At 45.0% G+C, this 15955-nt stretch overlaps 1 protein-coding gene across 1 annotated transcript in view; it reads left to right on the top strand.

Moving 5' to 3' along the window:
• Positions 1-15955, top strand: part of cfap57 (cilia and flagella associated protein 57) — a 67603-nt gene that overhangs the window by 40689 nt on the left and 10959 nt on the right. Inside the window, exons 19-20 of the mRNA XM_078219210.1 lie at positions 639-773; positions 14880-15023. Coding sequence (XP_078075336.1) covers positions 639-773; positions 14880-15023 — 279 coding nt within the window. The remainder of the gene's footprint in view (positions 1-638; positions 774-14879; positions 15024-15955) is intronic.

The following is a 15955-nucleotide window of genomic DNA, read 5'->3' as shown; positions in this document are numbered from 1 at the left end:
GGGGGTGCCCCCTGGGCACTGTCAGCCTGGCATTGCCAGCCTGGCCCCCTGGCACTGCCCTGGGGAACACCTTGGCACTGCCCATCGGGCATCAGGCAGTGCCAAGAGGGCAGGGCCTAATGCGGGGACGGGGCCTGTGGGAGGAGATCAGTGGAGGTGGAGGGCCCCGCAGCAACTCTGCAGTTGGGATCAGTGACAGAGGGAGAGTAGACAGCGTTCGGGGCTGGCCATCGGGGTGGGGGGGTCTCGGCTTGTGGGGGGGGGGCGGGGTTGGCCTGCCTGGAGGGGCCAGGGCGGGGCCAGCAATCAGGAGGCCGGCAGTGCAGGACTACTGCGCATGCGCCAATCTCCACTTTGTCAGATCGGTACATACGCAGTGTCCTACTCAGCGCTATGCTGCCGGTCTCTCGAGCGGGAAGAGGCCCCAACCCCTGATTTTTATGACGATTCACGCGAGTGCATATGCAATACACAGAATGCGGAAGATTCATTTTGAAAATCCCACTTTAAAAAAAGCAGGATTTACTCCAGTTTTTACGCAAATTCGGCACTTAGATTATTTTCAAATTTCCTCCCTCTTTTCACTATCTTTGTGTCTCCCATTTGTTTTTAATTGTTTTCCATTCTCTCATTTTCAGGTGCGAAACGTAGAATCTGTGGTCAAGCGTTTTAAGACTGATTTGTACAACTGTGTGGCATTTATTCAAGATCCGAAGAAATTGAAAGAAAGTGTGTGGCAAGTCTATGAGAAATATGTTCCGCAGTCAGAAGTGGTAAGGCCTGCTTTTAAAATTGCAACATTTACCGAACTGTAAGATCACTTGGTCTTCCTCCCACAGGCCCTGCCCCCAATAGACCCTTGGACAGAGAAATTTGTACACTTTGGGCCTGATTTTACCAAACGGGTGCGAAATCGCGGTAAATTCGGGCGTCGGGCATTTAACGCGATCTGCACCCGAATCCGAGCAGATCGTGGCTTTACCGACACCCGATTCGGGCGCGGATCCGGCACGCGCCTGAATCGGGCAGCCCATTTGATTTAATAAACTGCATTTTGATTTAATAAACTGCCCGCCCAACTCTACCGCCAAATCTCACTTTACCACCACGTGGCCCAATCCGGATCCGCGCTTTTAGCGACCTGCTAAATAAAAGTCAGAAGCCGGCGCTTCCTCAATAAGGGTTGGCAAGGAGGTAGGTGCATGGCATCCGAAAGCTCTCTGGTACTTACGGGTGTCTTGTAGTCGCAGCCATTCCGCTGTTCCGGGTCGGTGGCGGCACTGTGAGTGTGTGGGGGGGAGTGGGGGAGGATGGATCTCTGGTTGGGCGGGGGGGGGGGGGGGGGGGGGGGGAGAGGGGGGGGAGGGGAGGGGGGGATGGATCTCTGGTTGGGGGGGGAGGGGGGGGCGGATGGATCTCTGGTTGTTGGGGGGGAGGATGGATCTCTGGTTGGGTGGGGAGGATGGATCTCTGGTTGGGGGGGAGGAGGGAGGAGGATGGATCTCTGGTTGTGGGGGGGGAGGATGGATCTCTGGTTGGGTGGGGAGGATGGATCTCTGGTTGGGGGGGGAGAATGGATCTCTGGTTGGGGGGAGGAGGGGGGGAGGATGGATCTCTGGTTGGGAGGGGGGGGAGGATGGATCTCTGGTTGCGGGGAGGAGGGGGGGAGGATGGATCTCTGGTTGGGAGGGGGGGGGGAGGATGGATCTCTGGCTGGAGGGGGGAGGACGTAAACCATTCCAGGCAACATCATTCATTATCTTTACTGTTAAAGGATAGGAATTGAAACATTTGAATGTTTTAATTCCTATCCTTTAACAGTAAAAAGCATCTCTTTTCAAAATATTGTTACACTTTAGAAAGTTAATAAACTAATATTTCTGCATAAACTACCATTACATTCATTTGATCTAAAATATTAAACTTCTGACACTGTTTAAGTATATCCTAGATGTTCCTGGGACTAGAAATTTCTTCTAAAGAACTGTTGCTTCAGGATATACGCTACAAGTACTGGGTTTGTTATATATTTATTTTACAATATGTTGATGGGGAGACGTCTCTGTGACAACAGGAATGAACAGACACTCAAAATGATATGGATGCACTTTGTTCTGTGTGGTCGAAGATTCTCAGAAATGCACATTTTATTTTTCATTTGAGCCCTGCAAGTGGACACAATCAGCCCAAAATAACCCAAGCAGCTCACACTCATTACTGAGACAAAAGTAGACAGTTGAAATAGATGCAAGTGTAATCTTTCGACAAAAGCTTTGAGTTTAATAGCGTTATCAGATTGTTAGAACAATATTTTCTCTAACAAGAGCAGGTATAATTATTGCCAACTCTTCCATGTGTCAGAGAGCCACTCTCTCTGCTTTTTTTTCTTTCCCGCCCGAGTGCGCTGCTTCAGATTTTTTTTCGAACTGCACATGCGCAGTTCAGAGCTCCGATCGTTCCGGCAACGTTAAGTCCCGCTCACTGCGCGGATCGGACCGGAGCCGGCAAAAAGCATATGGACGTGCTGCAAAGAGGATTCCAGGCTCGGATCTGTATTACGCCCAGATCCGGCCCTTAGACTCCAAATAGTAAAATCGGGTCCTTTATCTTCCCTGCTGTTAGGAAGAAGCTTCACTCGATCATACAGAGGTACATCCCATGGAAGAACATGGCAAAACCACTTCCATTGCATAAAGCCGAAGAGAAGCACATGCTTGTTAGCTTGAAAGCATTCATAGCATTTTGATTTAACAAACCACCTTCTGTCCTATAATTACTTCCATTAAGTTCCATGCTATCCATTTGTCCATTTGTTTATTCAGTCAGGAAATGTTGACATCGCTGGCTAGGACAGCATTTATTGCTTGTCCCCAATTGCCCTTCAGAAAGTGGTGGAGATTGATTTTGAACTGCTGCAATCTATAAGGTCCAGATAGATCCATAATGCCATTAGGAAAGGAGTTTCAGGATTTTGACCCAGTTGACAGTAAAGGAATGGCAATATATTTCCAAGGATGATATGTAGCTTGGAGAGGAACTTGAAGATGGCGGTGTTACCACACATCTGCTACCCTTGTCCTTCCAGGTGGTAGAGATTGTGGGTTTGGAAGGTGCTGTCAAAAAGCCTTGCTGAATTGCTCTAGCACATCTTACAGATGCCACACACTGTTGTCACTGTGCTTCAGAGGTGGAGGGAGTGAATGATTGTTGTGGGAAAATTACCACTCGGAGTCAGACTTAAAGATTCAACACACAGTTTAATCGGACAAAGCTTTGGGCGAAGCGCTGGGCTCTCCGCAGTGTGCGCAGTCACCTTCTCAACTTTACAATGGCAGTTAAGCGTCTTTATACTTTTCAAATAATAGACAAGTACGGACATTAGCCTTTAGCACATCGTTATACAAATAATAGACAAGGACGGACATCGACAGTTAGCACATCGTTGTACATAGAGTAAATACATTTATGCATTTATGTCCCCCATCAATGACTGATCTCGTTATCAAAACTCTTTGTTTTGGGTCCTGCTTTTATCTAAATCTAAGGTGCCTCCAGGTCTGATCTGTTTCCTGCAGCAATTTAAACACTAACAGGTTTTAACTTGCTGTGCAATGTCTGTGCCCAAGTCAGCACATCTTAATGTATTTCCCAGAGTCCATTTTGTGCCAGGTAACCATTTTGTGTCCTTTAATTTTGATTTTACTCCAACAATGATGAAGATGGTAGATTAGATGCCAATCATGTATAACTCTAACCTGGATGATGTCAAGTTTCTTGAGTGTTGTTGCATTCACCTGAGCACACTCCTGACTTGTGCCTTAGAGATGGTGGAGGAAGGCTTTTGGGAGTTAGGAAGTGAGTTACTTACTGCAGAAATCCCAGCCTCTGATCTGCTCTTGTAGCCACAGTATTTATATGGCTGGTCCAGTTCAGACCAACAAAACAAGATTTCCCTAAGATTTCAAGTTTATTTTAAGGTAAAACACAATAATCATCCAATTTTATTCTCCCCATCCCACCCGTCATGCCAAAACTATGGGCAGAACTTTTAGCCTGCGTTAGCCATCAGTGAGGACAGTAACAAGGGTGTAAAGTATGGCGAGAATTGGGAAATGTGATTTTCTAATTTTGCAAACCCCTTGCCAGTGGTGTAATGAGAATCCCACCATGGAAGGTCAGGAACCTAATTTAAATGCATTAGCATGCTATTAGTGAGCCCTCCCGCCATTGAATATTTCATCAGGTGCCAGCATGATTTATAACAGCTCCATAAAATGAGAACCTGGCGACCGCACCTCCAAATGGTATATCGGAGGTGAGCGTTCAGGTCGCCATCACTCTCCAGGGTTTCAATTGCAGAGGGGGCATCACAGAGGACATGGGGAACAAAGATAAGTGCAACTCGGGGACGGGGTGGTAGTTTGAGTCTGGGTATCTCGGAGGATGGGGTTGTTCACAGGCCTTACCAGCCCTACGTGGCTGTGAACCTCTGAGTTTAAAGGGGCCTGGTGACTGGCTTGCAGGCATCGCTTCCTGTGTCCTCCTTGCTGGTCTTGTGGTGATATCACCACTGAGGAATTGCCCTTCTAGAGTGGCAGCTGGAAAGTGAACGGGAGCAGGTGAATCCACAGGGTCAAGGCATGGAAGTCAGCATCGCCTAACCTCAGCTGTGGATCTTGGAGATACACCTTGATATAGCAGGAAGGTGGGGAAGAGTATGGAATGATTGGCACTTAATGAGCACAGGTGAACCTAGGCACGAGTAGCGATAAAACACCATTGTAATAGTGCACTTGTATTAAAAATCCCTTTGTTCACCCATACAGATCCTCCACAATGTCATGTCATAGCACCATGCCCTGCAAGTCATAGAGTCATAGAGGTTTACAGCATGGAAACAGGCCCTTTGGCCCAACTTGTTCATGCCGCCCTTTTTTTTAAAAACCCCTAAGCTAATCCCAATTGCCCGCATTTGGCCAATATCCCTCTATACCCATCGTACCCATGTGATTATCTAAATGCTTTTTAAAAGACAATGTATCCATCCAGATACCTCAAAAATATTGCTAATGTGCCTGCTTCCACCACCTTCTCTGGCAGCGTGTTCCAGGCACCCACCACTCTCTGCGTGAAAAACTTCCCCCGTACATCTCCCTGAAACTTTCCCCCTCTCACCTGGAGCCTGTGTCCTCTTGTAATCTCTTGTTATCTACAGTGTGAGATTCCTCAAGTCAGATTTAGACAAAGACCCTCCAGTCCATTTGATTTTATCCTTCTACAGCACCAGACCTCTGCACTCATCACAATCAATGGGCTAAGGGATGTTGACTGCACTGACATGGGAAACAAACTTACCCCTCAATAAATAAGATCACAAGGGCCCGACTTACTCAAGTATTGCGAGGAATAGTAATTGGTTACCATCTCAATATGTATAACTTATGATTTAAGATATAAACCCCATTAAATTGTAAATCCTCCATTACATAAATTGTGTAATGACTTAGAGGAGGGGGCTGAAGGGTGGATCAGTAAATTTGCTGATGACACCAAGATTGGTGGAGTAGTGGATGAGGTGGAGGGCTGTTGTAGGCTGCAAAGAGACATAGATAGGATGCAAAGCTGGGCTGAAAAATGGCAAATGGAGTTTAACCCTGATAAATGTGAGGTGATTCATTTTGGTAGGACTAATTTAAATGTGGATTACAGGGTCAAAGGTAGGGTTCTGAAGACTGTGGAGGAACAGAGAGATCTTGGGGTCCATATCCACAGATCTCTAAAGGTTGCCACTCAAGTGGATAGAGCTGTGAAGAAGGCATATAGTGTGTTAGCTTTTATTAACAGGGGGTTGGAGTTTAAGAGCCGTGGGGTTATGCTGCAACTGTACAGGACCTTGGTGAGACCGCATTTGGAATATTGCGTGCAGTTCTGGTCACCTCACTATAAGAAGGATGTGGAAGCGCTGGAAAGAGTGCAGAGGAGATTTACCAGGATGCTGCCTGGTTTGGAGTGTCGGTCTTATGAGGAAAGGTTGAGGGAGCTGGGGCTGTTCTCTCTGGAGCGGAGGAGATTGAGGGGAGACTTAATAGAGGTTTATAAAATGATGAAGGGGATAGATCGAGTGAACGTTCAAAGACTATTTCCTCGGGTGGATGGAGCTATTACAAGGGGGCATAACTATAGGGTTCATGGTGGGAGATATAGGAAGGATATCAGAGGTAGGTTCTTCACGCAGAGAGTGGTTGGGGTGTGGAATGGACTGCCTGCAGTGATAGTGGAGTCAGACACTTTAGGAACATTTAAGCGGTTATTGGATAGGCACATGGAGCACACCAGGATGGTAGGGAGTGGGATAGCTTGATCTTGGTTTCAGATGAAGGTCGGCACAACATCGTGGGCTGAAGGGCCTGTTCTGTGCTGTACTGTTCTATGTTCTATGTGTTTTACATTCCCAGAGGGAGCACCAGGATCCTCTGGTATACATGATACATTTCTCTGAGCTCAGATGTAGGTCATCAATGGGGTGCAAGTTGCCAAGATAAACAGACAAGGGAAGAAACAGTGCGAGTTACTGCAAGAAGATGTAATGGCTGAAATAACAGTCAGCAGGAGGGCACAATGAGGCATTGCATCTCCTACACACTCTGGCACAAAGTAGGATCTGATTGAGTCTGCACACACATTCCCCAATTTTAGTCAGTCCATTATCGGGAGGCATCAAGCTACAACATGAGGGGGGGGGGGGGGGGGGGGGCGGGTTCAAGGGGTAAAAGACATTTGTGGATTCTTTTCCATCTCCTGAGATGGCTGCAGAGTAGCGCTGACCGAGACCTTGCAGCAAATTGTCGGCATTGTGTGACAGGAAACAGAAGATAGTTTTGTTAAAAATCCAGAATGAAGAGCTGTAGAAAACTTACAAAACAAAGCAGAAAAAGATAGTCTGAAATAACTATCAGTGAATCATAGAATCTACAGTGCAGAAGATAAGCACTCATGCAAACTTGGCACTTCATCCCTGTCCATGGGAAGCAAGATTACATTAGTACAGGACAGCGGCAGACTGATGGGAGAAAGTTACTTACTTGAGGCTTGCACCATGGCTGCATGAGTTGAGGGTTCTCACTTTTGCCTGGTGCCTCCCACCTCGCCCTCTGCGCAGGAATGGTCCTGCTCCTCGCTTGTCAGTTCAAAGTCTTAAAGGGCATTAGGGTTCTCAGCTTGGGCATGACTCCGGCTGGCTGTGCCCACTCACGCCAGTTGTGCTCAAGTTTGTCCTGCAATGAGAAAGATGGGGAGAATGTAGGCGGGAGTACTGCCAGGTCAGATGATGACGAAGTCTGGCATTTGTGGGAGGTGAGTGGAAGTGGGGATGTGGGGAGTGCTGAGGAAGCGTTTAAATGGAGCTTCCCACTGATTACAGAGACTAGTTTTTCGCGGGGCGAGCGAGTCAGTGGCAAGCCACCACAAATAGCGTGAATCACTTGGAAAAGAAAAAAATTGTTCAAGAGGCTGAATATATAGTGAGTTTTCCTGCTGGTGTGGCAGGATTCTCCCGGACTGACACTTTGAGAAAATATGGGAAAATTCCAGCCTATGTATTAACTCTGCAGTTAGAGGTGCTGTTATGGGTGCATTAGTTTAAAAAATAGTTCGGAAGCCAACTCTTTACATACCAATTCACATACCATACTAAATGATTTTGAAATGTAAATGCCTAATACAGTAAGTCCTCCCCTCCCATTTATCATTTAGATTCAGTATGTTCAAAGTTTTCATGGAACTAAAAGTTTCAGAGAACACTATGGAAGCAGCTGGTTCCTGTGCTAGATTACAATATCTTGGGACATGGATCTGAGTCCAGTTCAGCCCAATGGATAAAAGACTCTTCATTCTGCCAGTTGTAAGGGTTATGTGTAAAACTAATTGAGGCAGTTTCAAACTAGTTCATAAGAGGTGCTGGGCTATATAATAAACCTACTCACAAATTGTCACGTACTGACAATCTCATTCAGTGATCTTTATTAGGATGGCTAGTGTGCAGGTTACTAAAGTTTACACTTGCTCCTCTGACACTTGAGTTAAGTCACACAACTGGGACAGCTAGAACACTAGATAGAATTTTATTCTGGGGTGTCAAATGTGGCTCAATGAAAGCACCCTTTCCTCTGATTTAGAACACTCTGGATTCAAGTCCCACTCCACAAATTTTATCCAGTACCATTAAAACAGATTATCTGGATATTATCACTTTGCTGTGCAGAAAAAGGTTCCTGCATAGTCACAGTGACTACATTAGTTTGTAAAGTGCTTTGGAATGTCTGCACAATGTAAGTACAAGCTGTTAATGCTGTGCTAGCTGTATTTGATTTTGACATCCTTAATATTGACACAAGGTGCCAAAAGTCAATAGTTACATTTCTCAAGGTTCAGATTGCTTATTTGGACTGCACAAAGGTTACCCATGTTAATTGTGGACCTGCCTCTCCCTGATCTCCATCTCACAATAGAGTGAACAGCAATGCTACTTATCTCGTATGGTCATGACAACAGTCTCCACAACATTCATCCTAACAATGTAACATCTACTGACCACCACTGGCCCCTACTACAGCTTGTAAGAGTTTACTGCTGGGATCCAGGTAACTCAACAATAACAACTTGCATTTATTTGGGCCTTTAACGTAGTAAAGCGCCCTAAGGTACTTCATAGAAGCTTTAGCAAGCAAAATTTGACACCAAGCCAAACAAAGAGATACTGGGAGAAAGGATCAAAAAGCTTGGTCAAGGAGATAGGTTTCACATCAGAACATAAGAAATAGGAGCTGTATCAGGCTATTTCGCTCTTTGAGCCTGCCCCACTCTTCAGCAAGACCCATGGGCAGAATTTTCTGTTCTGGAAACTAAGATCACTGACAGGTGGGAAAGTCAATGTGATTCCTGCTGGGCCCGAGGCAGGTTCTCGCACCAGATCATCCATTAATCAGCTCATTATTTACACATTAATGAGCAGTATATCAAATCTCATGGTGGCATGGGCTGCGATTCATCTGCCCCAGCGTTATCTCACAGAAACTAGAAACAGGGGTAAGCCATTTGGCCCTTCGAGCCTGCTCCACCATTCATTTTGATCATGACTGATCATCAAATTCAATATCCTGATTCCCCCTTCCTCCCATATCCCTTGATCCCTTTAGGGGATATGGGACGAAGGGAGGTTGAAAGTCTGTGCACAGTATTTAATTGACACCCAAACATCCATTCATTTCCTGCAACCTAGGACTGTGGTGAGTGATGGCCCCCAGAAAACCCAAACCATTGGGCCCAAAGTTCAGTGACGACTCCCTGGAGGGACTTCTCCAGGCTGTCCAGGGTCAATGGAAGGTTTTCTATCCCAGAGATGTCAGCTGGAGGTACACTAACCAACCTCACCATGCCGACTTGGGAGGTGGTCGGCTTGTTTCAAGCCTGTTTCAAACTTGAGTATCCTCACTACTCCTGCAACTATCCTTTCACTATCTCAAACACCGGGTGCACTCACTAATACATTGTCGGATCAGCTCAAGCCCTAATCGCCAATGACCCTGACCAGGAAAATGTACAAAAAGGAGCAGTATTGATGATTTGTTGATGACGACATAATTTAATTTAATAGTTTGACAGGACAATAACTGGTTGTGTGAGATTCCAACTTGTCATGTGAAAATGTGGCTATTGTACAGATTTGCTTTTTGTAGTCCTGGGGTTTAGTTATTAATAGACATTTGGTAGTACAGAACTTGAGTATTGCTTAAAAAAAAGACATGTTGCAGCTTTTTGTCTTGTGCTCATCAGGACACATTGCAAGAACACCAATATAAGGGGAAAACAACAATTTATAATCCATGAGAAGAGAATGCTGATTGGTAGAGGTGTTGCCATTGAGAATGCATCAGTTGATGGTAACTGACAGATAACTACCAAGCATTTTTGAAATTGAAACCAGGCAGCTTGACTCTGATTTGTCAAGGTATGGCCCTGGAGAATTAATCATCAAATGGTTTTCTGTGGAAGGGTCATTTAAATCTGAAACGTTAACTCTATTTCTCTTCACTGATGTTGCCAGACATGCTGGCCGGAGTTTTATCGCTCCACCAGCTACAAGAATCGGAGTGGGCGAGGGACGGACCATGGGAAAGTCCGTCGACCTGGGGCGGAATTTTACGGTTTTGGGATGAACGAAGCCGTAAAATCCCGGCCGCTAAATTTATCCAATGTCCACAGTATTTTGCTCTAATTTAAATAGTTATTACTTATTTTATTTAGCTGAAACAGGCACAATGTGTGTACATGTGCTTTCAGTCTGCAAAGAACAGGGCCTTATAGGTTATTATATTGAGTAAATGTTGTATTGCATCTAATTTTGGACACTGTTTTGAGTTTTGTAACTATGGGTTGTTGAGTACAGTCAGTATTTGCCTAATGGGAGCAGTGGCTGGGACATGATGTTTGATACGATCCGCAAATCTTTGGGATGTATGCTCTACATACCTAGCATTACACTGGCTCTTCCCATGCAGTGTAAGTTGTTGTTTTCCCCTTAGATTGGTATTCTTGCAAAAATCCCTGATGAGGGCAAGATGAAAGCTTTGACATGTCTGTCGTTCAGCAAGACTTAATTATTATTGAGGTTTACAGTGAAGGTGGAGGACATCTGGCAGACTTAGAATCATAAAATAGCACAGCATAGAAGGAGGCCATTTGGCCCATTTAGTCTTTGAAGGAGCTCTTTCCTGAGCTATAACCCTGCAATTTTTCCACCTTGGATTAATTTTAATTATGTCCATCCTGTGGAGAGTGAACAGGTGAGGTATTAAAAATAAACAGGTTACTTCTCACTCAAAATTTCCCTAGGGTAAGGGGATTGGATGGGGAGGAGTTCGTTAGGTGTGTTCAGGAGGGTTTCCTTACACAGCATGTGGACAAACCTACAAGAGGAGAGGCTGTACTTGATCTGATACTGACCAATGAACCTGGACAGGTGTCAGATCTCTCAGTGGGAGAGCATCTTGGGATAGCGATCATAACTCTATCTCCTTTATGCTTGCATTGGAAAAAGAGAGGATCAGGCATGCTAGGAAAGCGTTTATATGGAGTAAGGGGAAATATAAAGACATAAGGCAGCAAATTAGAGGAGTAATTTGGAAGGAGGTATTCCCGGGGAAATGTACTGAAGAGAGGTGGCAGTTTTTCAAGGAATGTCTGTCTAGAGTTCTACAGGACAAAGTTCCGAGCAGACAAGGAGGAGTTGGTAGGTTAAAGGAACCGTGGTGCACGAAAGCTGTGTGGGACCAAGTCGAGAAGAAAAGGAAAGCATACAAAAGGTTCAGAGAGCTTGGCGAAGATAGGGATCTAGATGAGTATACGTCTTGTAGGAAGGGACTAAAGAAGGAAATTAGGAGAGCCAGAAGGGGTCACGAGAAGGCCTTGGCAGGTAGGATTAAGGAAAACCCTAAGGCATTCTATAAATATGTGAAGAGTAAAAGGATGAGACATGAAGGAATAGGGCCTATAAAAGGTGAAGGTGGGAAAATCTGTACGGAACCAGTAGAAATGGCAGAGGTGCTTAATGAGTATTTTGCCTCGGTTTTCACAAAGGAGAAGGACCTGGGTGGATGTACTGCGGGCTTGCAGTGGACTGAAAAGATTGAGTATGTGGACTTTAACAAAGAGGTTGTGCTGGAATCTTTGAATGGCATCAAGATAGATAAGTCGCCGGGTCCGGATGGGATGTACCCCAGGTTACTGTGGGAGGCGAGGGAAGAGATTGCAGAGCCTCTGGCGATGATCTTTGCGTCATCGATGGGGACGGGAGAAGTGCCGGAGGATTGGAGGATTGCGGATGTGGTTCTTATTTTCAAGAAGGGGAATAGGGATAGCCCAGGAAATTACCGACCAGTGAGTCTAACCTCAGTGGTTGGTAAGCTGATGGAGAAGATCCTGAGGGACAAGATTTATGAGCATTTAGAGAGGTTTAGTATGCTCAAGAATACTCAGCATGGCTTTGTCAAAGGCAGATCGTGCCTTACGAGCCTGGTGGAGTTCTTCGAAAATGTGACTAAACACATTGACGAAGGGAAAGCGGTAGATGTGGTTTATATGGATTTTAGCAAGGCGTTCGATAAGGTCCCCCATGCAAGGCTTCTAGAAAAAGTGAGAGGGCATGGGATCCAAGGGGCTGCTGCCCTGTGAATCCAGAACTGGCTTGCCCAAAGGAGGCAGAGAGTGGGTATAGATGGGTCTTTTTCTGAATGGAGGTCGGTCACCAGTGGTGTGCCCCAGGGATCTGTTCTGGGACCCTTGCTGTTTGTCATTTTCATAAATGACCTGGATGAGGAAGTGGAGGGATGGGTTGGTAAGTTTGCCAATGACACGAAGGTTGGTGGGGTTGTGGATAGTCTGGAGGGATGTCAAAAGTTACAGAGGGACATAGATAGGATGCAAGACTGGGCGGAGAAGTGGCAGATGGACTTCAACCCAGATAAATGCGTAGTGGTCCATTTTGGCAGGTCAAATGGGATGAAGGAGTACAATATAAAGGGGAAGACTCTTAGTACTGTAGAGGATCAGAAGGACCTTGAGGTCCGGGTCCATAGGACTCTAAAATTGGCCCCGCAGGTGGAGGAGGTGGTTAAGAAGGCGTATGGTGTGCTGGCCTTTGTCAATCGAGGGATTGAGTTTAGGAGTCCGGGGATAATGATGCAGCCATATAAGACCCTCGTCAGACCCCACTTGGAGTACTGTGCTCAGTTCTGGTCGCCTCATTACAGGAAGGATGTGGAAAAGATTGAAAGGGTGCAGAGGATATTTACAAGGATGTTGCCTGGATTGAGTGGCATGCCTTATGAGGATAGGCTGAGGGAGCTCGGTCTTTTCTCCTTGGAGAGACGTAGGATGAGAGGAGACCTAATAGAGGTATATAAGATGTTGAGAGGCATAGATCGGGTGGACTCTCAGAGGCTTTTTCCCAGTGTGGAAATGGCTGCTACGAGAGGACACAGGTTTAAGGTGCTGGGGGGTAGGTACAGAGGAAATGTTTGGGGGAAGTTTTTCACACAGAGGGTGGTGGGCGAGTGGAATCGGCTGCCGTCAGTGGTGGTGGAGGCAAACTCAATAGGGTCTTTTAAGAGACTCCTGGATGAGTACATGGGACTTAATAGGATGGAGGGTTATAGGTAGGCCTAAAAGGTAGGGATATGTTCGGCACAACTTGTGGGCCCGAAGGGCCTGTTTTGTGCTGTAGTTTTTCTATGTTTCTATGTTTCTAAAACATGATTCTTTTACACCACTGCCCATGAATTTAAAAAAATTGCAGGTCCTCTTGCATGAAAATGACTCCAATTGTACTTTAGCTGAGGCCTGAACTGAGAAACTACCAGGCTGAAGCAGGTTTGTAACTTGAAGACAGAAGAAGCCTTCTAAGTTAAGGACTAGACTTGTCTCTGTGAGGCTGTTATGGGGTAAATCGAGATGACTAGTACTGTCTTAACTTTAGACAATACAAAAACTCATGAGGCAGATATGTCTGTATAAAAGCATACCGTTTATTTAACACAAACAAGCAGCTGCAAGGAGATCACCAAAAGGGTTAAGTAGCTTTGAGTTGGAGTGCCAGAACCTCTCCAATTAATCTGACGTATACAAACAAAAACAGATCAATTATAGTTTTTCTTATCAATCATTCCCACCTTACATTATCTTAAAATCAGTTACATATAGTATCCACACATCAATGATAATCCCTGACATGCACCTCAGCTAATCGCATTTTGCCATCCAGCATAATGATACCTCATTCATCCATTAAACCTGGATAACTCCCATTTTGGCTGAAGCCACTTCACTGTTGCCTGGTTACCTTAGACGCTTACTACAGGGGTCAAAGTAATGTTCCCACTGGATCTTTGTCAACTGGATAGACACATGATCCCCCGTCCGGGCATGTTTCCACCCTAGTTCTAGACAATGAATACACCTATTCATAAATGTTGCAGTATGTGTTCCAGCATAAGAAACTTTCTGATATGAATTTTACTAACCACAGGGTCCCAGGCCTTTGGTTCTGAACTATTTGCCTTTACCATCATACCTTGCGATAACCTGCTTTCGGCTGAAGCGAACAATGATTCATACAATACTTAAAATACATTAAAATATCAGCATATATGTTTGAAAATCATAATTACTTGTTTAATTCTCATACTGCATTCACATATGTGTAAGCTATTCTCTTGTTAGCTTATTAACTTGTTTCAAGAATCATTTAACTCTTTACTGGTAATCCTGTCAGTACCTTAATATTTAAAGACTTTATTAACTGGTTAGAAATCTCCCACTTCAGAGGCCAAGAGGATCAAATGTATATCCGTCTTCCTTTAACCAGCTTCAATTACGCCCTCTGGCAAGTTACTCCTTGCTCTAATAACCCTCTCTCAATCTCTGTAAAGAAATTTCCTTTCTCCTCTCTGTCAAAATATTTAGAATGTGTGAGCAAAGTCTTGATAGCAGCCGAGAGCCATTTAGAAGTAAATTAATGCGTGCCCTTGGAGACTGCACGTTTGAAATGGTTTAAGATGGGAGGGTTCCATGACAACATTAAGGAATGGTGTAAAAGAGGCAGTGATTTTTCTCTGCGGTAAACAAGCTAGCCCATGAAATGCTCAGAAAATAATTGCATTTGTTTACTGTTTGTGCACCTTACCTGCCAGGATTGTAACTCTGGCTCATTACCTGAGAAAGCCTGATTTTCAATTCATGGAGCCCAGAGTTCAATCCAATTTACCTAGCAGTTCAAATGAATTAGTTGTTCACCTGTTTTTAATGCTATTTATCCTGTTTGATAGTTTGAAATTGCAGCTGTTGATTCAGACATTCAGCGAGAGTTTGGACGACAAAGAAACCACTTGGAGAAAAGTATTGCAACACTACAGAAGAAACTATTGAAGGACACAGAGATTCACCGTGCTGACAATGTCCATATCATGCAGGTGGGATATTCAGCAACAACAGCTCGATTTGTATAGTGCCTTCTGTCAGCTGTAGCCCAGTGGTAGCATTCTCGCCTCTGAGTCATAAAGTTCCAATCTCCAGTCTCACTCCTGGGCTTAAGCACAAAAAATTAATGTTGACTTTAGTGACTGGCACAGTGGTTAGCACTGCTGCCTCACAGCGCCAGGGATCCGGGTTCAATTCCAGCTTGGGTCACTGTCTGTGCGGAGTCTGCACATTCCGTGTCTGCGTGGATTTCTTCCGGGTGCTCTGGCTTCCTCCAACAATCCGACAGATGTGCTGGTCAGGTGCATTGGCCATGCTAAATTCTACTTCAGTGTACCCAAACAGGCGCCGGAGTGTGGCGACTAGGAGATTTTCACAATCACTTCATTGCAGTGTTAATGTAAGCCTACTTGTGACTAATAAATGAACACAGATAAGAGTATTATCAGCAGAAGAGCCAAGGCAAGGGCAGAATTGGGCCATGTTATGGAAGTGGGAACAGGTGGACTTGATATGATTGAAAAACTTATTTTGAAGTCAAATATGACACTCATATATTACCCTCTGAAAAATTCAGTCCATCTAAAACTCTGCTGCCTGAACCCTATCCTACACCGTCCCAATCACTCATCAGCCTGCCCTTGTTAACTTATAGTGAATTTCCAAGGCTTCAAATTTAAAGTTGCCACCCTTATGTCAAAACCCTTTTATTTCCATATCCTTCCCTAGTTCTATCAACTCTCCCAGCCCTCCAACCTCTCCAAATACTTTGTTCTTCTAACACAGCTTTTAGTGTAATCTGTACTCTCTGCCCCTTCATTGAAAGACATGCTCTGAGATTCTGTTCCTAAACCTCGCTTTACTTCCACTTCTCATTCCTCTTTTATGAGCCTTCTTTTTGATCAAACCTTTGATCATTTCTAAT

Source organism: Mustelus asterias, chromosome 8 (genome assembly GCF_964213995.1).
Source record: "Mustelus asterias chromosome 8, sMusAst1.hap1.1, whole genome shotgun sequence".
Taxonomy (NCBI): Eukaryota; Metazoa; Chordata; class Chondrichthyes; order Carcharhiniformes; family Triakidae; genus Mustelus; species Mustelus asterias.
The sequence above is the reverse complement of the archived record's forward strand: the minus strand, read 5'-3'. Positions and strand labels throughout refer to the sequence as shown.